Source organism: Scyliorhinus torazame, chromosome 9, assembly GCF_047496885.1.
Source record: "Scyliorhinus torazame isolate Kashiwa2021f chromosome 9, sScyTor2.1, whole genome shotgun sequence".
NCBI lineage: Eukaryota > Metazoa > Chordata > Chondrichthyes > Carcharhiniformes > Scyliorhinidae > Scyliorhinus > Scyliorhinus torazame.
The window spans coordinates 269858789-269883395 of NC_092715.1; the positions used below are offsets into that span (position 1 = coordinate 269858789).

The following is a 24607-nucleotide window of genomic DNA, read 5'->3' on the forward strand; positions in this document are numbered from 1 at the left end:
GGGAGAAGCATAGGATGGTCATCGACTACAGTCAGACCATCAACAGGTTTACACAGCTGGATGCGTACCCCCTCCCCGCATATCCGACCTGGTAAACAGGATCGCGCATTATAATGTCTTCTCCACGATGGATCTCCAGTCCGCCTAACACCAGCTCCCCATTTGCACTAGTGACCGCAAATACACTGCCTTCGAGGCAGACGGGCGGCTCTATCACTTCTTAAGGGTTCCCTTTAGTGTCACTAACGGGGTCTCGGTCTTCCAGCGCAAGATGGACCGAATGGTTGACCGGTACGGTTTACCGGCAACATTCCCGTATCTCGATAATGTCACCATCTGCGACCACGACCAGCAGGACCACGACACCAACCTCCGAAAATTCCTTCAGACCGCAAAGATCCTTAACCTAACATACAATAAGGATAAATGCGTGTTTAGCACCGACCGTCTAGCCATTCTCGGCTACGTAGTGCGAAATGGAGTTATCGGCCCCGACCCTGAACGCATGCTCCCGCTTATGGAGTTCCCCCTCCCTCACTGCTCTAAGGCCCTGAAGCGCTGCCTAGGGTTTTTTAGCTACTACGCCCAGTGGGTCCCCAATGACACGGACAAGGCCCGTCCCCTGACCCAAACCACAGTTTTTCCCCTGTCGATAGAGGCCCGCCAGGCCTTCAGCTGCATCAAAGCAGATATTGCAAAGGCCAGGATGCACGCCATCGACGAGTCCCTCTCCTTCCAGGTCGAGAGCGATGTGTCCGACATAGCTCTGGCAGCAACCCTCAACCAAGCGGACAGACCCGTGGCCTTCTCCCGTACCCTCCAAGCTTCCGAAATCCGCCATTCCTCAGTCAAAAAGGAGGCCCAGGCCATAGTAGAAGCTGTGCGACATTGGAGGCATTACCTGGCCGGCAGGAGATTCACTCTCCTCACGGACCAATGGTCGGTGGTTTTCATGCTCGATAATGCACAGTGGGGCAAGATAAAAAAACAACAGGATCTTGTGGTGGAGGATTGAACTCTCCACCTACCACTGCGAGATCTTGTATCGTCCCGGGAAGCTAAATGAGCCTCCTGATGCCCTGTCCCGCGGCACATGTGCCACCGCACAAGTGGACCGCCTCCGAGCCCTCCACGAGGACCTCTGCCACCCGGGGGTCACTCGCTTTTTCCATTTCGTCAAAACCCGCAACCTGCCCTACTCCACCGATGAGGTCAGGACAGCCACCAGGGACTGCCAAATCTGCGCGGAGTGCAAACCGCACTTCTATCGACCAGAGAAAGCGCACCTGATAAAGGCTTCCCGTCCCTTTGAACACCTCAGCATGGATTTCAAAGGCCCCCTCCCCTCCACCGACCGCACCACGTACTTCCTGAACGTGATTGACGAGTACTCCCGGTTCGCATTCGCCATCCCCTGCCCCGACATGACCGCCTCCACAGTCATCAAGACACTCCATAGCATCTTTGCACTGTTCGGGTTCCCGCTTACATACACAGCGATAGGGGGTCCTTCTTTATGAGCGGCAAACTGCATCAATTCCTGCTCAGCAAGGGCATCGTCTCGAGCAGGACGACCAGTTACAACCCCAGGGGCAACGGACAGGTAGAGAGGGAGAACGGAATGTTCTGGAAGACCGTCCTACTGGCCCTACGGTCCAGGAACCTCCCAGTCTCCTGCTGGCAAGAAGTCCTCCCGGATGCCCTCCACTCCATCCGGTCACTACTTTGTACAACCACCAGTCAGACACCTCACGAACGTCTCCTTGTCTTCCCTAGGAAGTCCTCCGCCGGGATCTCGCTCCTGACCTGGCTGGCAGCACCCGGACCCATCCTGCTCCGAAAACACGTGCGGGCGCACAAGTCGGACCCGTTGGTCGAGAGGGTCCATCTGCTCCATGCTAACCCCAGTACGCCTACGTGGCATACCCCGACGGCCGACAAGATACGGTCTCCCTACGGGACCTGGCGCCCGCCGGAACTCCACGCACATTCCAGCCACCAGTCCCACCCTCTCCTCCACCGCAGCACCTTACAGGAGGATCGGTCCTTCCGCCGCCCCTGCCTAGCCCCCCCCACCCACCGACGCCCCCCGCAGGCGCTCCCTCTCCAGGTCAGCCGTTTTCCCCACCAGCTGGAGTCACAGACGCCCGAGCCTCCACCGGCGTCACCACTGAGGCTCCGACGATCACAGAGGACGACCAGGGCCCCCGATCGACTGATTGCTTCATTTTAACCATAATCTCTAAATATAAAACACCGAATGTACATAATTACCAGACTTGTAAATAGTTACTAAACAGTGTACGGAGGTATTACGGTACCTCCATAACTAGTTATACCATGTTGTTATGTTTTGTAGTTGCTGGCCACCACCCATCGCCGGGCTTTTTTTTAACAGGGGGTGTATGTGGTATTATAGGTATTACGGTACCTGAGAGGCTGCAGTACTATTGGTAGAACCTATATGCTTGCTATTGGCTAGAGTGTATAATAACTCCGCCCTGATAGGCGGGGTATAAGAACCCGTGCTGCCCCAGCAGCCCTTATTCTATACCTGAGCTGCTGGGGGAAACATCTAGTTTATTAAAGCCTTCAGTTGTACTACAACCTCGTTTTAGTGGTCATTGATCGTGCATCAACCACTGAGCCGTACGTCGCAAACTGCTGATTGGTGGCGGAGGACGAGCCAAGCAGCGCGCAGAGGACGAGCCGGGGTCACCATTGGAAGCATCGCAGGCCATGTGGACACACGTCAGCTCCTTTTCTCAACCCCCCCCCCCCTCCCCTCTCCTCCCCACATGTGTGCAGTGACCAGCACACAGCCCAGCCTTGTGCCACCCCGCCCCCTCAAACAGTGCAACCAATCAGGGACTGCCAGCGGCCGGCATTCTTAAAAGCCTTGGCCATTGGGGACTTCTTCCCTCGATTGGAAAGGCCACAACCTATCGCTCTGGGACCCACCCGCAGGTTGAGACCCTGAGTTTGGAACCCCCCCCTCCCCAACCTGGCCCAGTTATCAATGTTTGTGAAAAACTGGCTCCACTGTTTTTCACCACTGCAAACCACCTCCCAATCTGAAAAACACCCTTCCACCACCACTCTCCTAATCCTTGATACTTGACCCATTTCTATTCCCACCCTCCCACTTTTCCCTCAACTCTGTTTTCCCCAAGTCGAATAGAAAGTTATTGTGCTGTGGTCAGTATTACCTCATGGTTCAATTGTTTTTACTCTCTTCATTGCTGGCAGAATTGGCTCAAAAGTTGCCTATTTAAATTTGCCTAGTTTTCTATCCCAGCACAATCTCTACCCATGCACATGTAATTTGAGTTTTGATAGTCTGAAGGGCTGCTGTTGGTTAAGTTAGGAGCCGAGGAATAGGAGACCATACACCCCCTCTAGCTTGTTCCACCGGTCATTTAGATCACAGCTCGTCTGAGTCTGAACGCCATCTACCTGCCTTGGTTCTGCAATCCTTAATACCCTAAACAAAAATCTATTGTCTTGCCATTTTCAATTGATTCCCCAACCTCAGCAATATTTTTGAGAGAAAGTATCAGTTTTCCACTAACTTTGTGTGAAGAAATGCGCTGTGACATCACTCCTGAATGGGCTAGCTGTAACTTTAAGGTTATGCCTCCCAGCAGACTTGTTGATAAAATTTGCTTGTTCTGAAAAGACCAAATGGTTCACTGAGCAACTAAGGAGAGCATTATTCTGCCTATTTAAACTTGGATTTGAATTTTGGCAACTCAGCTGCTGCCCTTTATTTGCATGTAAGTTGGCATTTATGAGGTAGCTTTCATAGCATTTTCTTTTTGGGTACAGTTTCAAAATACAGGGTTTTCCATATAAGATGGAGATGAGGAGGAATTTCTTCTGAGGGTTGTTGGCGTTTGGAATTCTCTTTCCCCAGTGAGCTGGAGGCTGGGCTATTGAATATGTTCAAGACTGTGTTGGGCAGAATTTTGATCTAGGATGGAGTTGAGAGATCTGGGGAACAACCAGCAAAGTGGAATTAAGGGCACAATCCAATTAGCCATGATGGTATGGAATGACAGAGCAAGCTTGAGGAGCCAAATGGCCAATATCTGCTCCCATTTCATGTGATCTTGCATTCTTCTAGCTGATTGGTCCAAAACTAGCATGCTTAACTGATGAAAGGTTACTGACCTGAATTTTGTTTGTGTGATTATTGGCAAGTTCTTGCATCGAAGATATTTACAGAGTCAAAGGCAGACCATAGAAATTTACAGCAGAGAGGAGAGTATTTGACCCATGTGCTAGAATAATTAGAAACTATTTCCTTTATCACCTACTCTCCCTATAATCCTGTATCTTCCTCAGCCTCAACTATTTATTTAACTTTTCCTAAAATGCCCAATGGCCTTTGCTTGAAGCATTCCCTGTGGCAAATCATTCCATGCTCCCAACAATCCACTGCATGAAGGAATTTATTTTAGTGTCTCTCTTTGCTTTGCTGATAATTTGTTGCTGACTCCTCAACCAGTCAAAATAGCCATTTTCCATTTACTCTGTAGAAACACTTTGTAAAAGCTCTTTGCCTTTCCTGCTCCAGTGTCCCAGGATTCTGCTCATCCCGTCATTCCGTCTCTGCTAACATCATAGTGAATCTTCACTGACTCTTTTCTCTGGCTTTATTGCCCTTTCTGTAACTGGGTGGCCAAAACTACACACTACCAACTGTCAGATAACCAATGCGTTGTGCTATCTCAATATTACTGTGTACACTTGTATGCTTTATGCCCATTTTTATAAAATCTGAAATACTTTTGCTATTTATCGTGGGGGGCTTTACCTATCTGCTCTTTCAGGGAGTTGTGTATTTGATCTTTGAGGAGACTCAGCCACTCACGCACTTCAGCATCTTTCCATTGAACATCTTGGGCGAAATTCTCCCCCAACGGCGGGATGCCCGCCGACTGGCGCCAAAGCTGGCGCAAATCAGACGGGCATCGCGCCGGCAAAAAGGTGCGGAAGTCTCCGCATCTTTGGCGGCCTAGCCCCAACATTGAGGGGCTAGGCCGACGCCGGAGGGATTTCCGCCCCGCCAGCTGGCGGAAATGGCGTTTGTTGCCCCGCCAGCTGGCGCGGAAATGCGGCGCATGCGCGGGAGCGTCAGCGGCCGCTGTCAGTTTCCCCGCGCATGCGCGGGAGCGTCAGCGGCCGCTGAAAGTTTCCCGCGCATGCGCAGTGGGGAGAGTCTCTTCCGCCTCCGCCATGGTGGAGGCCGTAGCGGAGGCGGAAGGGAAAGAGTGCCCCCACGGCACAGGCCCGCCCGCGGATCGGTGGGCCCCGATCGCGGGCCAGGCCACCGTGGGGGCACCCCCCGGGGTCAGATCGCCCCGCGCCCCCCCCCAGGACCCCGGAGCCCGCCCACGCTGCCTGGTCCCGCCGGTAAATACCAGCTTTGATTTACGTCGGCGGGACAGGCAATTCCTGGGCGGGACTTCGGCCCATCCGGGCCGGAGAATCCAGCGGGGGGTCCCGCCAACCGGCGCGGCTGGATTCCCGCCCCCGCCCAATCTCCGGGAGCGGAGACTTCGGCGGGGGCGGGGGCGGGATTCACGGCGGCCAACGGCCATTCTCCGACCCGGCGGGGGGTCGGAGAATGACGCCCAATGTCTCCTTTTTTGACTTTCTGCCTAAATTAGTGACATCGCAGTTATCTAAATTAAATTGCTTCTTTCACCTAATTATCCTGCCTGTTAGCCAGCCAACCTTCATGAAGTCTTTTATTATCCTCCATGTTTTTTTGCCAAGCCCCTTACCTTTGTGTTGTCAGCAAATTTCAAGATTGTGCTCTGTTTTCACAGTAACTTCATTGCAGTGTTAATATAAGCCACTTGTGACATTAATATTATTATATCCTAGTCAAAAACCTATATATTCTGAAAGTATAACAAAAATAGACACCTCAGCACTGACCTCTGGATGCTTCATTTGCAAAGAACAACACCCATTTACAGAACGTTTTGTTTCCTGTCCAATCAACCAATATGCAATCCACATAAGGAGACAGTGGATAGGCTGGGATAGTTTTCTTTAGAGCATAGAAAGCTGAGAGGAGGTTAAGATTGAGAGGTATGGACAGTGTATAAAGGCAGCTGTTCACCTTGGTCGAGGGGTCTGTCACAAGGGAGTATAATTTTCGGGTGAGGGGCAGGAGATTCCGAGGGGATTTGACAAAAAAAAAAATTCACTCGAGGGTGGTGAGAATCTGGATACACGGCCTGGGAAGGTAGTAGAGGCTGGAAACCTCACAACCTTTAAACTGCTAGGATGAGCAGTTGAAACACCCTCACATTCAAGGATATGGGACAAGTGCTGGTCAGTGGGATTAGCCCGGGATTAGGAGTAGTTAATGTCAGTGCAGATTCGTAGGGCCTTTTCTGCGCTGTATGACTATGACTGTTGCTACGTTTCCTTTTATACACTCAGTCTGAATTCTTGCAATTAGCCTCCTTGAGACACTTTATCAAATATCTTCTGAAAATTTGTATACGTCACAGCCTTGCATTCCTTTATCCTGTACAATCAGTTGCTATTTCAAAAATGTAGACTTGTCGAGCGCAATTTTGCTTTGACAAAACTTGGTTATCATTGATTAGCGTAAGCATTTCTAAACACTCGCTGATTTGATCTTGATGGATGAGTCCTAAGAATGTTGACACCACTCGTATTAGACCAACTGTTTTTTAGTTACCCAGGTTATCCTTCTCCCTTCTTTGAACACCAATGTTACAATTACAAAGCTACACTCCAGTCTCATGATCTGATTTTAAGGATTGTAAAACATTGCCCAGACCCTCTTCCATCTCCTTTGAGTTCTTTCAGCAGCTTATGATGCATTCCAGCAGAGCCCGCTGACGTTTCGGCCTCGAGTCCTAATTTTTCAGATTCAATTTGTTTTCTGCAACAATTTCTACATTTATTCCATATCCTCTTTGTAAACCTGCATCCTCACTTCCAGCACCATTTGTGAAAACTGATGAAAAATATTTAATGACACTGCCATATAAGACCCGAGTTCTCCTAACATCTTATACATCTAAAACGTGTACTGTTTCTTTTTGTTTTTCTAATTTCCGTTTTCATTTTCCCCATTACGCTTTCTTTGTTCCTCATGATATTTTGGCCATAGATTTTATCGGCTGACCCTTTTTATGCTTCAATTTAATTTTAATCTCTATCCATGGACGATGATATTGGAAAAGGATGAAGGAAGACAAGTTGAGAAATATTGGAAGGGTTCCGGTAGACATTTGGACAGGTGAAACATAACTTGGTGCAGCTATGCAGGGTGATTTTATCCACTGCACTTTTCCAAGAGTACATCTGGTGCAATTGTAGTCACTTTACATGAAATGCGATTGTTATATAAGCAGTTTAGATCTGTGTCCTGAGCAATGTGAAATCATTGCAAATAGGGCATTACTTTGTTTCGAAGTGGTCAGCTGTTATTGACTATTGACATGCAGTTTAAGTCAACTGTACATTGAGATTTTAAGATATTCTTAAGTCACTTGTTATCATTTACTAGTATTTTTACATTAGCTCCAGTAAATTTGCATTGTACAATAATGTGAACTGAAAATAACTATTATTACATAGTGTTGGCGACGTAACTATGGTGTTTACTATGTGGCTATATTTGGCTTTGTGCACAAATTGTTGATAGTATTCTGCTAAAGATTGAGCGGAGTCCTTTTAAGAACTTAGTGACGCTAATTGTATACAAATTGTATTTAATCATCTGCAGGTGGTGGACATTAACTGGGAATTCACTTGTGCTCCTATAAATAGGAACAGACTGAAACTGGGGTGTGAATTATGAGGCACATATTGGGCATTGGGTATTTCTGTAAATAAAGCTAATAAAAATGTTTAAATATAGGTTACAGTTTTATCCTTCATTGTCTGCCTTTCTGGACTAGAAAAGGAATCATTGGGGCGTAACTTCCTGCAGGCAGTGGGAAGCCACGGGCCGCCGATTTTAAAAGCGAAATATGTGTACTTACCTGCACTCCGATGTGTTAAACCTTCCTTTCTCTGCGGCAGCCTGGGACCTCCAGCGTGTCGGTCTGCAGAGGAGGAATGCAGCCCCCGCCAACTTTTGATGCAGCCAGCTTCGGTACACGCATATAAACAGCAGATTTAGATTGAAAACGGGTAACTTTTTAAAATAAAGTTAGAGGACCCAATTATTTTTCCAATTGAGGGGCAATGGAGCATGACTGTGGGTGGCACAGTGGTTAGCACTGCTGCCTCACAGCGCCTGGGACACAGGTTCAATTCTAGCCTCTGGTGACTGTGTGGAGCTTGCGTATTCTCCCCGTGTCTGCGTGAGTTTCCTCCGGGTGCTCCGGTTTTCATCCCACAGTCCAAAGATGTTGGTTAGGTGGATTGGCCAAGCTAAGTTGCCCCTTAATGTCCAGGGATATACAGGTTAGGGTCCGGGGATAGGGCGGGGGAGTGGATCCAGGGAAGGTACACTTTCAAAGGGTCGGTGCAGACTTGATGGGCTGAATGGCCTCCTGCACTGTAGGAATTCTTTGCATGGTTCTAGGAAATGCATGCAGACACGGGGAGAATGTACATACACCACACAGTCACCCAAGGTCCGAATGGTGACGAAGCAACGGTGCAACTAGTGGACCATCGTGTTAAATATGTTTCTGCCTAATTTACTTCAGTTATCTTCATTTATAATGATCTCAATTAAATGTTGTGTTCTGATGTTTCAGTAAGACATTTGAGAAGCTTATAAAGTTTTTAATGTAAAATATTTATTAACAAAAATTATTTTATAAATACAACATTTTGAAACCAGTTAACATTTAATTTAACGTTTAGGTTTATCAGCAGAACAATGACATAAAATAAAACTATCTCAACTTTTACAAATTTTCTTCAATAAAATATATTTTCTCACTTAAACGAAATGGTTCTGTCTATTTGTAATGGAGAGGGAGGGAGGGGGAAAGGGAAGGGTTTTGCTAATTGTTAATTGACCAGCTCAACATCCGAAAGCAACAGCTGCTGAAACGCAGTGTCGTGGCATACACCTCCTCTGACATCATTGTGGGATGTCCTTTGGCAGTACACTCTTCGGGGTGGGTAATTGATTCTATGCAATACCTGTCAGACAGATGGTTCACATTAGCTTACAAAAGGCTTGTATATGTCAACTAAGGCATTAAACTTTGTAACCGATTTTAAGTAATCACTGAGGCTTCTAAGGATGAACATTACATCAGGGAGATTTGCAAACAACTCCGCTTAAAATACATTGCAAAATCCAAATGTACTTTAGCTCTGAATCAGCTGGGAGGACAGGCTTGCTCACATTTAGTATCCTTGAAGGCAGCAATAGCAGCAGAATCGAGGCCATGATTATCTGTAACCAACTCCGTTCGGCCGCCCATATGCTTAGGATGCAAGACTCCCAACTGCCAAAGCAAATCTTCTTCACCGAGCTCAAGGAAGGATCCCGAACAAGAGGAGGTCAAAGGAAGCTCTTCTAAGACACCTTGAAGATGTATCTCAAGAAACGGAACACAGAAGTCAATGCCGGGGAGACCTTTGCTCAGAAGAGACCTACTTGGAGGAACCTCCTGATTGATTTGAGAACACCCGAGGGCAAGAGGGAGGTCAGGAAAAGGAGCCTGAGAAAGGAATACCCACGACCTGGAGTCCAAGGACTGATTCCACCTTTTGGAAACTCCTGCCAAGTGAGTGATTGAAGATGCGGCTCCAAGATTGGGCTCACCAGCCTCGCAAGGACCCACAGAGCCTGTGACCAGTAACACGGAGTATCATAGGTGGACAATCATATCTGTTAGTGTGTGATCACCGCATTCTATCCACTAGCCCTCCTTTTAATGAAATTAACATCCGCATGACAAACCAAAGTTTAACAGGGCTGTCCTGCTGCGCATATGCGGCGCACCTGCAACTTAAGTCGCGAGTGATGCAGGAAGTTATAGGCCCATGTGTTGACCATTGCTTGAAAGTAAATCAAAGTTGGGGAAGTACATTCGGCTGGAAGTGCCCTACCATTGTTTATTTGGAAAAAGAGCGATAATATTTGAGTCTTTAATATCCTTAATTAGCAAAGTGAAGCACCTCATCTATCTTCCCTTTCCATGGTCCTCCTGACTTGATGATGCTTCAGTGATGTTGCTGATTATAAGGAGCAAATGATTCTATTGATCGCAATCGGGAATGTGTCTTTGGACTGGCCTGGGAGAAACTCTGGATTTAACAAATCTCAAATAAAATAGAGTTTTACTTGAAATAATAGGCAGAGGAAACCTGAGATTTGTAGTTCTATTGCACTATATATCCTTTACAGAACATATGCGATCAATAGTCCAAAGGTGTGCAGGTCGGGTGGATTGGCCATGCTAAATTGCCCATTAGTGTCCAGGGATGTGTAGGTTAAGTTAAGTGGTTATTGAGATAGGGTGGGGAAGTGGGATTGGGCGGGGTGCTCTTTCAGAGGGTCGGTGGTACTCGATGGGCTGAATGGCCTTCTTCTGCACTGTCTGGATTCTATGAACAAGCAATAGTGTGCATTTAGAACATTAGGGCATGGAGTAGCTATTTTTGTGAAATTCGATGAATTGATGGATTAAACAGCATCTGTTTCAGTGGCCACTTCATCTAGTACCCTTCATCAAACAAGGAATACTGGTGAAGAGAAGATAAAGGGAGATGAGATGAATTCTATTGAAAATTACTTTAATAACAGGATATCAAGGATAGCTATACATGGCTATTATATGAGCTGTTGCCAAGCCACTAATGGCTTTCCTATGGGTAGAGTCCTTTACCCTGAACTTCTCTCAATTTTGTCTAAGCGGACTGCATCAAAAGGAGCTGTAGGGTTTTGCATTTGGAATAAAATCATCTAATACAGACTACCGCAAAGCATTATGGCATGAACATAAAATGTTGAGTACAAGTCAAATGATCATACCTTAAATGCTAAGCAGAATGTTTTGAGTGCTTGTCTGGAGGAATGTATATTCAGTGCAAAATGAAGGTGCATTGGTAGAAGGACAATGTGTAATCTTTCTGTACACTTGGTTCCAGCAGTATTTTGCATAGTGAATTGCCTAACCCTGGACAAGTTAGTACCAGCATTTTGTACAGGAAATCTGTCGCCACTACATATTACTAGCACAGATAATATTAATCTTCATTATTGTCACAAGTAGTCTTACCTTAACACCGTAATTGGAGTCCAGGGCAGTCTCATAGTTCCTGTCCAAATAACAACAGCCACTCGAGCTGCATGAAGTCACCTCTACAACATACATTACAATATATTTTACTATACTTATTCCGTAGCACATTTTTGTAGTTCCCTTTTCATGCACACAATGGCTTTTAAAAAATAAAACAAGACTGTGCAATTGCTGACGCTGTTTCAGGTACTCCATTAACTCTAGCCTTTTTAATTCTTAGTGTCATTAATATGCAAGATTAATGGGCAGAAATGTATAATTGGTAAAGATAAGAAAGCTACGTGAAATGGTTTGAGTCTCTGCAATTTCCCAGGTGGTGATAAATTCTGCTCTGTCATTGTGTTAGAGGTACTAAGCAGAGGTCAGTTGCTTTACTGGAGGTAAGACGAGGATGAACAACACATTCATGTAACCTGTGATTATAGATGGTTGATTATAGAGCGGCCTCGATACAATGTTTGAACCATACCTTATCTCGGGAACGATGTCCATCTGAGAGAGATCCAAAGGAGCAGAAACCTGGATCAAGAAGATTTGTGTGCGAAGACTCTCATTTACACTGCATAGAATATGTTACACAATAATTATGTAATGACCTCTCACAATTCTACTTCCCATCCTCAATTTATTAATTGTTATCCTCGCTGCAACTACAGCATCTTCTCGATGCTCACCTTCCCAGGTTTTCATTTTCATCTGTACATTTTTGGCTGCCATTTATATACACGGTCAACAAATAAACACGGCACTGAGATTTGTGGGCCTTTTTATCTTGAATCTAAGAGCCTTCTAAATGTTGATCTCACCATGGAGTGCTGCACTGCATCCATCACAAACATATAACTGAGTGACCAAACCAAATATCTTAACACCAGTCTAGATCCAATTATAACATGTGTCTGTTTTACCTCATAAGTTTGTGATATGATCTTTGAAGAAAATCAGTCTTCAGTTAGTGGAAATTGCCATTTAAATTGCTGACTCTTATTAATCTTATTTTCATTAAAGGGCCAGGAACAAACATTTGTCCAACTGCAAAAGCGATTAAACGAGCTAGAAGCTGAGCGCCAAAATCTCATGGATGCACTACGACGACGAACAAACGAACTTGAGTACAGTAGTGACCGAGAGGAGCGACTGAAAAAGGAGCTGGAGGTAATTGGCTATCTCAGGCCGTTGCTCTTGGCAATGAAACTTGTGTTTAAAAAGAAACATGTTTTGTAATTTACAACTGATTGAAGCCAAATTGTTAATTAACTTTAAGATACATTTCTGAAGATGGAACAAAATGGTTTCCTTACTCTAATTAAGACTTATTGTTATTGTGAGGTATTTAAACTCATGGTGCGTCTAGACAGTAGATCGGGAAAGCTGTTCGTATTAGTGGAAGGATCGCGAATGAATGCACAGATTTAAGGTCATTGGTAATATGAGAAACCTTTCGATGCAGTGAGTGGTTAGGATCGGGAATGCGCTGCCTGAGTGTGGTGGAGGTAGGCTCAATGCTTTGAAGAGCGAATTTGATTGTTATCTGAAAAGGAGGAGTGTGCAGGGTTGTGAAGAGGAGGTAGGGGTACGCACTAGGTGAGTTGCTCATTTGGAGAGCTGGTGCAGACACAATGGGCCAAGTGGCTGCCTCCTGCGCTGTAACAATTCTGTGATCATGCAGCAGAATCAGGTTCCATCCCGTACCCCTGCATTGTTAACATTGATGTTGCACATGCACTCCTAAGTGAAGTGTAACATCCAATAATAAAATCTGCTTAAACATTTTCGACTTAACTTTGAAGAGTTTTTATAAGCTTTCTCACCAAAGTGATCTTGCGTTTGGCAGTAAACTTGGTGTCAAATGCAAAGATGTTCTGTTACTGACAGCAATGCCAACAGAACATCGTTTGTGCTTTTCCTCAACCCAATCATAGGTGAGATTTGTTGGAGGTAATAGAAGGGGAGCAAGTGGATTTAAAGAATAATATAAAGAGGGAAGGTTTACTTGTCTAATCCCAGTTTCTTCTTTACTGTGGACAGTGCAGCATGTAAACTGAAGGCCAACATTCCATTAGCCTTTTCAATATTATTTTTGTACCTGTGCACTAGCTTTTTGTGATGTGTGCACACCGACACTAAATCCTGTTGCTCCTTCACAGCTTCTAGTCTCTTGACCACCAAGGAGATATTCCATTTTGGATCCAAAGTTGAATGCCCTCCAAATTTAGCAGTGTTCCTCTTCTGCCACGCCTGTGCAAAACTGATCCTATACTCTTATTTTCCTGCATGGAAGCAAAGTTGCATCTTTAATAAGATAAAAGCAAATACTGCGGATGCTGGAACCTGAAACAAAAACAGAACATGATGGACAATCTCAGCAGGTCATCCAGACTGGAAACCTATTCGAATTTATGATGTTGTGGGGAGATCTTATAGAAACATATAAAATTATGACGGGAATAAATAGGATAGATGCGGGGAGGTTGTTTCCACTAGCGGGTGGGAATAGATAGGATAGATGCAGGGAGGTTGTTTCCACTGGCGGGTGGGAATAGATAGGATAGATGCACTGAGTGCTAAATTTGGTGCATTTGAGTGCGATAGTGAGAGTTTGGTGACCGAGGGAGTATAAGGCTTCATTTTTATCTAAAGTTTAGTCTTTTATTTAGTTAATTAACTTAAAAGTTGCTGTTTGGTTTAGAAGAAGGTGAATTTTCAATCAGCTTTAAACAGGCTTCTACTTGTAGGCACTTGCAGCTGGAGCTTGTTAATTAGTTAATTGGATTAGGCCAGTTTTCAGAGGCTAGATTCACAGTATAAAAGTGATCCCCTACAGTGCAGACTTTGTTCGCACTGAGTGCTGAATTTGGTGCATTTGAGTGCGATAGTGAGAGTTTGGTGACTGAGGGAGTATAAGGGTTCATTTTTATCTAAAGTCTAATCTTTTTTTTATTTAGTTAATTAACTTAAAAGTTGATGTTTAGTTTAGAAGAAGGTGAATTTTCAATCTGCTTTAAACAAAAATTCGACTTCCAGGTACTTGCAGCTGGAGCTTGTTAATTAGTTAATTGGATGAGGCCAGTTTACAGAGGCAGGCTACAGTGCAGACTTTGTTTGCACTGAGTGCTGAATTTGGTGCATTTGAGTGCGATAGTGAGAGTTTGTTGACCGAGGGAGTTAGGTGAGGAGGGAGTAAGGTGCTCCTTTCATTTTGTTTCCGACATTTCCGCAAAGAGTGCGAAGAGAGCCAGGAGTATACAGAAAGTGTAGCTGACTGGGAGCAGGGTCGGAGGGCGGAGATCTAGTTAGTCCACAGGGCAGCTATATTCTGTCAGGTAAGAGGGGATGGAGGCTAGGCCAGTTACATGCTCCTCCTGTAGGATGTGGGTGGTGAGGGATACCACTGGTGTCCCCACTGACTATACCTGCGGGAAGTGCACCCAACTTCAGCTCCTCAAAGACCGTGTTAGGGAACTGGAGCTGAAGCTGGATGAACTTCGGATCATCCGGGAGGCAGAGGGGGTGATTGAGAAGAGTTACAAGGAGGTAACCACACCCAAGGTACAGGACAAGAATAGCTGGGTTACAGTCAGGGGGAAAAAAACAAACAGGCAGACAGTGCAGGGATCCCTCGTGGCCGTTCCCCTTCACAACAAGTATACTGTTTTGGATGCTGTTGGGGGGGATGACCTACCGGGGGAAGGCCCTAGCGGCCAGGTCTCTGGCACTGAGTCTGGCTCTGGGGCTCAGAAGGGAAGGGGGGAGAATAGAAAAGCAATAGTTGTAGGAGATTCAATGGTTAGGGGAATAGATAGGAGATTCTGTGGTCGCGAGCGAGACTCCCGGAAGGTATGTTGCCTCCCGGGTGCCAGGGCCAGGGATGTCTCGGATCGTGTCTTCAGGATCCTTAAGGGGGAGGGTGAGCAGCCAGAAGTCGTGGTGCACATTGGTACCAACGACATAGGTATGAAAAGGGGTGTGGAGGTAATAAACAAGTTTAGGGAGTTAGGCTGGAAGTTAAATGCCAGGACAGACAGAGTTGTCATCTCTGGTTTGTTGCCGGTGCCACGTGATAGCGAGGCTAGGAATAGGGAGAGAGTGCAGTTGAACACGTGGCTGCAGGAATGGTGTAGGAGGGAGGGCTTCAGGTATTTGGATAATTGGAGCGCATTCTGCGGAAGGTGGGACCTGTACAAGCAGGACGGTTGCATCTGAACCAGAGGGGCACCAATATCCTGGGAGGGAGGTTTTCTAGTACTCTTCGTGAGGGTTTAAACTAATTTGGCAGGGGAATGGGAACCGGATTTTTAGTCCAGCAACTAAGGTAGCTGATATTCAGGATGCCAAAGCGTGTAATGAGGCAGTGGGGAAGGGAACACTGGCAAAGGAGAGTACTTGCAGGCATGGAGATGGGTTGAAGTGTGTATACTTCAACGCAAGAAGCATCAGGAATAAGGTGGGTGAACTTAAGGCATGGATCGGTACTTGGGACTACGATGTGGTGGCCATCACGGAAACTTGGATAGAAGAGGGGCAGAAATGGTTGTTGGAGGTCCCTAGTTATAGATGTTTCAATAAGATTAGGGAGGGTGGTAAAAGAGGTGGGGGGGGGGGGGTGGCATTATTAATTAGAGATAGTATAACAGCTGCAGAAAGGCAGTTCGAGGAGTATCACCCTATTGAGGTAGTATGGGTTGAAGTCAGAAATAGGAAAGGAGCAGTCACCTTGTTAGGAGTTTTCTATAGGCCCCCCAATAGTAGCAGAGATGTGGAGGAACAGATTGGGAAACAGATTTTGGAAAGGTGCAGAAGTCATAGGGTAGTAGTCATGGGCGACTTTAACTTCCCAAACATTGAGTGGAAACTCTTTAGATCAAATAGTTTGGATGGGGTGGTGTTTGTGCAGTGTGTCCAGGAAGCTTTTCTAACACAGTATGTAGATTGTCCGACCAGAGGAGGGGCAATATTGGATTTAGTACTGGGTAATGAACCAGGGCAAGTGATAGATTTGTTAGTGGGGGAGCATTTTGGAGATAGTGACCACAATTCTGTGACTTTCACTTTAGTAATGGAGAGGGATAGGTACGTGCAACAGGGCAAGGTTTACAATTGGGGGAAGGGTAAATACAATGTTGTCAGACAAGAATTGAAGTGCATAAGTTGGGAACATAGGCTGTCAGGGAAGGACACAAGTGAAATGTGGAACTTGTTCAAGGAACAGCTGCTACGTGTCCTTGATATATATGTCCCTGTCAGGCAGGGAAGAGATGGTCGAGTGAGGGAACCATGGTTGACAAGAGAGGTTGAATGTCTTGTTAAGAGGAAAAAGGTGACTTATGTAAGGCTGAGGAAACAAGGTTCAGACAGGGCATTGGAGGGATACTAGATAGCCAGGAGGGAACTGAAGAAAGGGATTAGGAGAGCTAAGAGAGGGCATGAACAATCTTTGGCGAGTAGGATCAAGGAAAACCCCAAGGCCTTTTACACATATGTGAGAAATATGAGAATGACTAGAGCGAGGGTAGGTCCGATCAAGGACAGTAGCAGGAGATTGTGTATTGAGTCTGAAGAGATAGGAGAGGTCTTGAACGAGTACCTTTCTTCTGTATTTACAAATGAGAGGGGCGATATTGTTGGAGAGGACAGTGTGAAACAGATTGGTAAGCTCGAGGAAATACTTGTTAGGGGGGAAGATGTGTTGGGCATTTTGAAAAACCGGAGGATAGACAAGTCCCCCGGGCCTGACGGGATATATCCAAAGATTCTATGGGAAGCAAGAGATGAAATTGCAGAGCCGTTGGCAATGATCTTTTCGTCCTCACTGTCAACAGGGGTGGTACCAGGGGATTGGAGAGTGGCGAATGTTGTGCCCCTGTTCAAAAAAGGGACTAGGGGTAACCCTGGGAATTACAGGCCAGTTAGTCTTACTTCGGTGGTAGGCAAAGTAATGGAAAGGGTACTGAAGGAGAGGATTTCTGAGCATCTGGAAAGACACTGCTTGATTAGGGATAGTCAGCACAGATTTGTGAGGGGTAGGTCTTGCCTTACAAGTCTTATTGAATTCTTTGAGGAGGTGACCAAGCATGTGGATGAAGGTAAAGCAGTGGATGTAGTGTACATGGATTTTAGTAAGGCATTTGATAAAGTTCCCCATGGTAGGCTTATGCAGAAAGTAAGGAGGCATGGGATAGTGGGAAATTTGGCCAGTTGGATAACGAACCGGCTAACCGATAGAAGTCCGAGAGTGGTGGTGGATGGCAAATATTCAGCCTGGATCCCAGTTACCAGTGGCGTACCGCAGGGATCAGTTCTAGGTCCTCTGCTGTTAGTGATTTTCATTAATGACTTGGATGAGGGAGTTGAAGGGTGGGTCAGTAAATTTGCAGACGATACGAAGATTGGTGGAGTTGTGGATAGTAAGGAGGGCTGTTGTCGGCTGTAAAGAGACATAGATAGGATGCAGAGCTGGGCTGAGAAGTGGCAGATGGAGTTTAACCCTGTAAAGTGTGAGATTGTCCATTTTGGAAGGACAAATATGAATGCGGAATACAGGGTTAACAGTAGAGTTCTTGGCAATGTGGAGGAGCAGAGAGATCTTGGGGTCTATGTTCATACATCTTTGAAAGTTGCCACTCAAGTGGATAGAGCTGTGAAGAAGGCCTATGGTGTGCTCGCGTTCATTAACAGAGGGATTGAATTTAAGAGCTGTGAGGTGATGATGCAGCTGTACAAAACTTTGGTAAGGCCACATTTGGAGTACTGTGTACAGTTTTGGTCGCCTCATTTTAGGAAGGATGTGGAAGCTTTGGAAAAGGTGCAAAGAAGATTTACCAGGATGTTGCCTGGAATGGAGAGTAGGTCTTACGAGGAAAGGTTGAGGGTGCTAGGCCTTTTCTCATTAGAACGGAGAAGGATGAGGGGCGACTTGATAGAAGTTTATAAGATGATCAGGGGAATAGATAGAGTAGACAGTCAGAGACTTTTTCCCCGGGTGGAACAAACCATTACAAGGGGACATAAATTCAAGGTGAAAGGTGGAAGATATAGGAGGGATATCAGAGGTAGGTTCTTTACCCAGAGAGTAGTGGGGGCATGGAATGCACTGCCTGTGGAAGTAGTTGAGTCGGAAACATTAGGGACCTTCAAGCAGCTATTGGATAGGTACATGGATTACGGTAAAGTGATATAGTGTAGATTTATTTGTTCTCAAGGGCAGCACGGTAGCATTGTGGATAGCACAATTGCTTCACAGCTCCAGGGTCCCAGGTTCGATTCCGGCTTGGGTCACTGTCTGTGCGGAGTCTGCCCGTCCTCCCCGTGTCTGCGTGGGTTTCCTCCGGGTGCTCCGGTTTCCTCCCACAGTCCAAAGATGTGCGGGTTAGGTGAATTGGCCAATGATAAATTGCCCTTAATGTCCAAATTGCCCTTGGTGTTGGGTGGAGGTGTTGAGTTTGGGTAGGGTGCTCTTTCCAAGATCCGGTGCAGACTCAAAGGGCCGAATGGCCTCCTTCTGCACTGTAAATTCAATGATAATCTATGATTAATCTAGGACAAAGGTTCGGCACAACATCGTGGGCCGAAGGACCTGTTCTGTGCTGTATTTTCTATGTTCTATGCGGGGAGGTTGTTTCCACTAGCGGGTGGGAATAGATAGGATAGATGCAGGGAGGTTGTTTCCTCTGGCGGGTGGGAATAGATAGGATAGATGCGGGGAGGTTGTTTCCACTGGCTGGTGAAAGCAGAAATAGGGGGCATAGCCTCAAAATAAGGGGAAGTAGATTGAGGACTGAGTTTAGGAGGTTGTGAATCTATGGAATTCCCTGCCCAGTGAAGCAGTTGAGGCTCCTTCATTAAATGTTTTCAAGATAAAGAGATAGATAGTTTTTTGAAGAATAAAGGATTATGGTGTTCGGGCGGGAAAGTTGAGCTAAGTCCATAAAAGATCAGCCATGATCTCATTGAATGGCGGAGCAGGTTCGAAGGGCCAGATGGCCTACTCCTCCTAGTTCTTATGTTCTTATTAGCTCCGTTGCCTCTTCACAGATGCTGTCAGACCAGCATTTCTGTTTTCATATCTGTAAGTATGTAAAGTCGCCATAGTCCCAGATGACCGTAAGCTGCTCTCCCCTTTTGAGGGAGAGAGCAGACTGGTGGTGATTTAACCTGAGGATCACCGCACTTCAGGCGAGGGACAAGGTTGAGAAGTTGGCGCCTTCATGAATAACCTCAGCCGGTACGGGAATTGAACCCAGGCTGTTGGCCTTGCTGAGCTGTCCAGCCACCTTGGCTAAACTGGCCCCCCATTATTTGGCTAAACTGGCCCCCCATTATCTGGTTAAACTGGCCCCCCATTATACTAACTTGCTAAAGTTCATGACAAATGAGAACTATAGATAAATCTCCCTCCTAGTAATTGAAAAAGAACAAGTCTAATACTCTAACAACACTTTATCACATTTCTCAATTATTCTGAATGGACTGACTGCTTTTCTTTAAAGGCAAACACAGCAGCTAACATCTTATAGTAATCTTTATTAGTGTCACAAGTAGACTTACATTAACACTGCAATGAAATTACTGTGAAAAACCTCGAGTCGCCACATTCCGGCACCTGTTTGGGTACACTGAGGGAGAATACAGAATGTCCAATTCACCTAACAGCACGTCTTTCGGGACCTGTGGGGGTAACCCACGCGGACACGGGGAGAACGTGCAGACTCCGCACAGAGTGACCCAAGCCGGGAATCGAACCTGGGACCCTGGCGCTATGAACCGACAGTCCATCTGTTTTCATGATGTGGTTGAGGGAGCAAAGTTAACTAGGATGTGAAAAGAAAGCAAGACAAAATACTGCAGATTCTGGAAACCTGAAATAAAAACAGTGCTGAAAATACTGTACTCAGCAACTTGGGAAGCAACGGCGGAGAGCAAAACAATATCTCAGGTCTGTGATCCTTTAGAACTGGGAAAATATTATAAATGGAACTGGTTTAATCAAGTACAGAATGTTAGAAATTGGGGAACAGGCATGAACAAATTGAAAGGGCTGTGATAGTCTGGAATGAAATATGAGCAAAGAAATTGAAAGTAATAAAAATGGGAGAGGTAAAATTAAATAAACAGAAATCCAATTAGAGGGGAGGAGAGTAGAACCTTCCAAGGCAGACATTCCTGGGAGAAGTTCTGTTCTTCTGTCTAATGGGATTTCTGTTTGTCTCTTTTACGTCATTCACCTCCATTGCTTTCTGTTTCCTCTCTCGTGTTTGCATTTAATCTCTCCAGCTTTGTAGCCCTATTTTCTTCCCTCCTACCCTGTTAATCTCCCTCTGTACTTGCTTAAAAACTGACATCTCCAACTTTTTGATGAAAGGTCATCAACCTGAAGCATTAGCTCTGTTTCCCCCTCCACAGATGCTGCCTGACCTGCTGACTATATCTGGCATCTTCAGATTTGAGTGGTGACATGGAATGTATAACACTCACCTGAATTAAAGGAAGAGACAGATGGTGAAAACATGTCTTTTAATAGAGAATTCACTCTGTACTGTTCTTGAGTATCCGTTTATGTTGGTGTTCTCAAACCTTGGAAAGCAACCTGCTATCAGACTTTATTTTGTGCCGCAGGACTAATATTATTTGGAAACACTTTGCTATATTGTGGAGAAATATATCTGTTTACGTTGAAAAGAAGTAAAGTCTTGCAATTATATTGTGCCTTTCGCAACAACTGTACATCTCACTGCACCTTACGGTGAATAAAATACTTGTTGAAATGTCGTCTCTGTTCTAATGTAGAAAAAACAGCAGTCAATTTGTGCACCGAAAGCTCTCACAAAGAGATACAAAATTGAAAAAAACTTAATTAAGAAAAGACTTTTAAAAATAATTTGGTCTGTAAATGTGGGCATTACTGACTAAGCTAGCTTTTACTGCCCATTCTGGTTGTTCTTGAAGATGGCTTTGGGCTCCTTTATTGAACCATTGCAGTTCCTAAAGTGAAAGGCCATTCACAATGCTATGTTACTCTCCCTGCTGTGCATATGTTCCGTTTTTGGATATAATCCGTATGTTTGGCACAAATGCACTAGAGCAATCAGGAATCGCCAAAAATGAGTATCTGCTGCGATTTGCATGCATTTTTTCTTTTTTTTTCTGATTCAATTATTAATTATTGTTGTTACACTGGGAAGAAGGGGGAGGGGAGAGAAAAGGTCGAATTATTTATGAATATTAATAGCTTGAAACCCTTGATTTAATAAATCTGACAATTGCTTGGTTTTTAAGATAGCACAACAAAGGATGAAATCATTGGAAGAAAACATTGAGGCAGAAAGAGCTGCTCACCTGGAATCAAAATTTAACTCTGAAGTTATTCAGGTAAAGCTATATTATCTTGTATTCATTGTTTAAGATCCAGGACAAAATAGAAAATTGTTTATGTAGCTGGTACAAATCTTAAGAAGAATCTTTAAAAGATTAATATAGTTTAATCAAAGCAATATAAAACCTTGATTCAGAAGATGTTTCTGTTGAAATACCTTCACAAATTAATTTTGAATATTTAGTAAAAGTCAATAATGCAGAAATTTTATATGGCCATATTTTGTCTCAAAAATATTCTGAAAAAACCTAAACTTGTGTGCACCACAGTCTTTTGTTTGGTTTTGGCACGTGCAGTATTTGGCTATTATACCATCATAAGGATCACTGTCAAAGTATAAACATCTGAATGTTGGTTTCAATGAAGTTTGTCTTTAATCTAATTTTCTTCTGAAGAAGAGGGATATATTGGAATGTTCACAAAGTAAACATACTAATTTCAGTCTTTACCAGAATCAGGGGCGGCATGGTGGCACAGTGGTTAGCACTGTTGCTTCACAGCGCCAGAGACCCGGGTTCGATTCCCGGCTTGGGTGACTGTCGTGCGGAGTTTACACGCTCTCCCCATGTCTGCGTGGATTTCCTCCCACAGTCCAAAGATGCGCGGGTTAGGTGGATTGGTCACGCTAAATTGCCCCTTAGTGAGAAAGGTTAGGTGGGGTTGTTGGGTTACGGGGATGGGGTGGAGGCGTGGCTTAGGTAGGGTGCTCTTTCCAAGGACTGGTGTAGACTTGATGGGCCAAATGGCCTCCTCCTGCATGGTAAATTCTATGATTCTATTACAGTGACCTTTCATATTTGACAGATTTTCCTCACCTGGGGAGTGGGGATGTATTTGGGTCCTTTGCAGTCTGTTGACTCTGAACACTTGGTTATATTATTAGGCCAAGTGTGGTAAATGAAAGAACACATACGTCTGTGAAATATATTTACATGTAAAGCGTTTCCGACTAAAATGGATGCATGTGTCAACGTGCACCGTAGTTTATCCCTGTAGGTAGTCAATGTCCATTGGACAAAGCTGCTGTGTACCTAGAATGCTAATTTCAAAGGTGTGATCTAGAGTTTAAATTACCTTTATTCATTGCTTAATTGTCAGTCTTGTGGATCATATCCTTTGGCCCTCGTTTCTTAGACTTGAATGCACTCCATGATGAGTTTGGATCTATATTATGGATATTGTGGCACATTGAATAGAAAGATCTCCACCTTGCATTTAATCAATGTAATGCCCAGCATAAGTTCAAGTATTTACTGGAGGCAAAATTGAAAAGTCATCCCTGACATCACAAGTATATTTCATCCAAAAGTAACAATCTGCATAGTTAGTGTTAGAGACAGTAGTCAGCTGTCAATAGATCACTTGTGCCTATTGAAATGTTTGGTCGAGAAAATGGTAGGTTGTAAAACAGTAAGGCCAGACAAATCTTGGAACTTTTGCTACAAAAGCTCATTTGTATTTAATTTATCCCAATATATTTATCCTTGGGTAATTTTTTGAAAGGTACCACATGCTGCAGATTTAAGAAATACAGCGGGGTTGAAACTGGTCTGTGCCTGCGGTGTGAAACGGGCCTGTAGTGAATCGGCAATTTTTACTGCACCAGTTTTCATCTTCCATTTATTTGGAAAATATTAGCAAGATTTTTAATTTCATGCCAAGGTTAGTCTAGGAAGCAGCCACCAAAAGATTTTGAATTATTGATCTGTGAACTTCAGCGGAAGTACGATTGGACATGGTGGAAACTGGTTACCGATTCACTATGAGCTCTACATTTTGGTATGGACTAGTGTTGTCCCCTGTGTCTCTTTTACACATGCAGGAAATATTCACCTGTTATGAAGTCACTGGAAGCAATTTTATTTTCTGTTTTAGAGGTAAGAGTTTAGATAAATGATTATACATCATATTGTGCAGAATGCTATTTCTTGCGATGATGTTTGTGGATCATCTGCACATCAGAAACTAGAGACTTTAGCAAATGTTTTATTAGTAGCCATGATGGTTGGCCCAATGTTTTAGCCATTTTTAATAATTTCTTGTATATAGTTGCGCATACGTGATGTTGAAAATATGCTGCAAGTGGAAAAGTCAAGCCATGCAGATGTAGCATTAAATTTGGACTTGATCAAGCAGCAATTTCGAGAAGTAGAACACTCGTATGAAAGGGAGAAATCAAAAGCTACAGAAACTACTAATCAGTTACAGAGGTAAGAATTTATATAAATAATTATACCCTATAATGTGCAGGCACTTGGTTTCTTTGAATTATATTTGAGGATGATGGCACAGTGGTTAGCTCTGCTGCCTCAGTGTCAGGGACCCGGATTCGATTCTGGCCTTGGATGACTGTGGAGTTTGCATGCTCTTCCCGTGTCTGTGTGGGTTTCCTCCGGGTGCTCCAGTTTCCTCCCACCCTCCAAACATGTGCAGTTTAGGTGTATTGACCATGATCAATGCGTGGGGTTATGAGGATAGGGCGGGGGAGTGGGCCTGGGTAGAGTTCTCTTTCAGAGGGTCGGTGCCGATTCGAAGGACCGAATGGCCTCATTCTGCGGTGTAGGGATTCTATGGAAATAAGTGATTCATTGATAAATTGCACAAGCTAACAATTAAGCAAATGTGAAGCTTGTTAAGATTATGGAAGTACAACTTTTATACATTGGCTTTATATTTACAAATATTAACAACTTAACCTGCCATGTTGTTAAGATTACAAAAGGAATGTACAGTGACAAAAACGCAGTTGACTGCAGAAATTGAAGAAAAGAATAATATGATTGCTGACCTTTCAAAACACCTGCAAAGACATGAGGAAGGTTTTGCAAATCTTCAAGATGAGCTAACAAAAGTAAGAATCAATTTTGAAGAAGCGGGATTTGCAGTATTCAGTTTTTGCACAGTATGTCTATTTACCTGCAAGGTTATAATGACTGCATTTATTATAAGTGCTGGAAAGATA

At 44.6% G+C, this 24607-nt stretch overlaps 1 protein-coding gene across 3 annotated transcripts in view; it reads left to right on the forward strand.

The window, feature by feature from the left end:
• Nucleotides 1-24607, forward strand: part of ccdc171 (coiled-coil domain containing 171) — a 298637-nt gene that overhangs the window by 32137 nt on the left and 241893 nt on the right. For all 3 annotated transcript variants that reach the window (XM_072517495.1, XM_072517496.1, XM_072517494.1), the window contains exons 6-9: nucleotides 12285-12431; nucleotides 21549-21641; nucleotides 23695-23855; nucleotides 24358-24496. In XM_072517495.1, the coding sequence (XP_072373596.1) occupies nucleotides 12285-12431; nucleotides 21549-21641; nucleotides 23695-23855; nucleotides 24358-24496 (540 nt within the window). The remainder of the gene's footprint in view (nucleotides 1-12284; nucleotides 12432-21548; nucleotides 21642-23694; nucleotides 23856-24357; nucleotides 24497-24607) is intronic.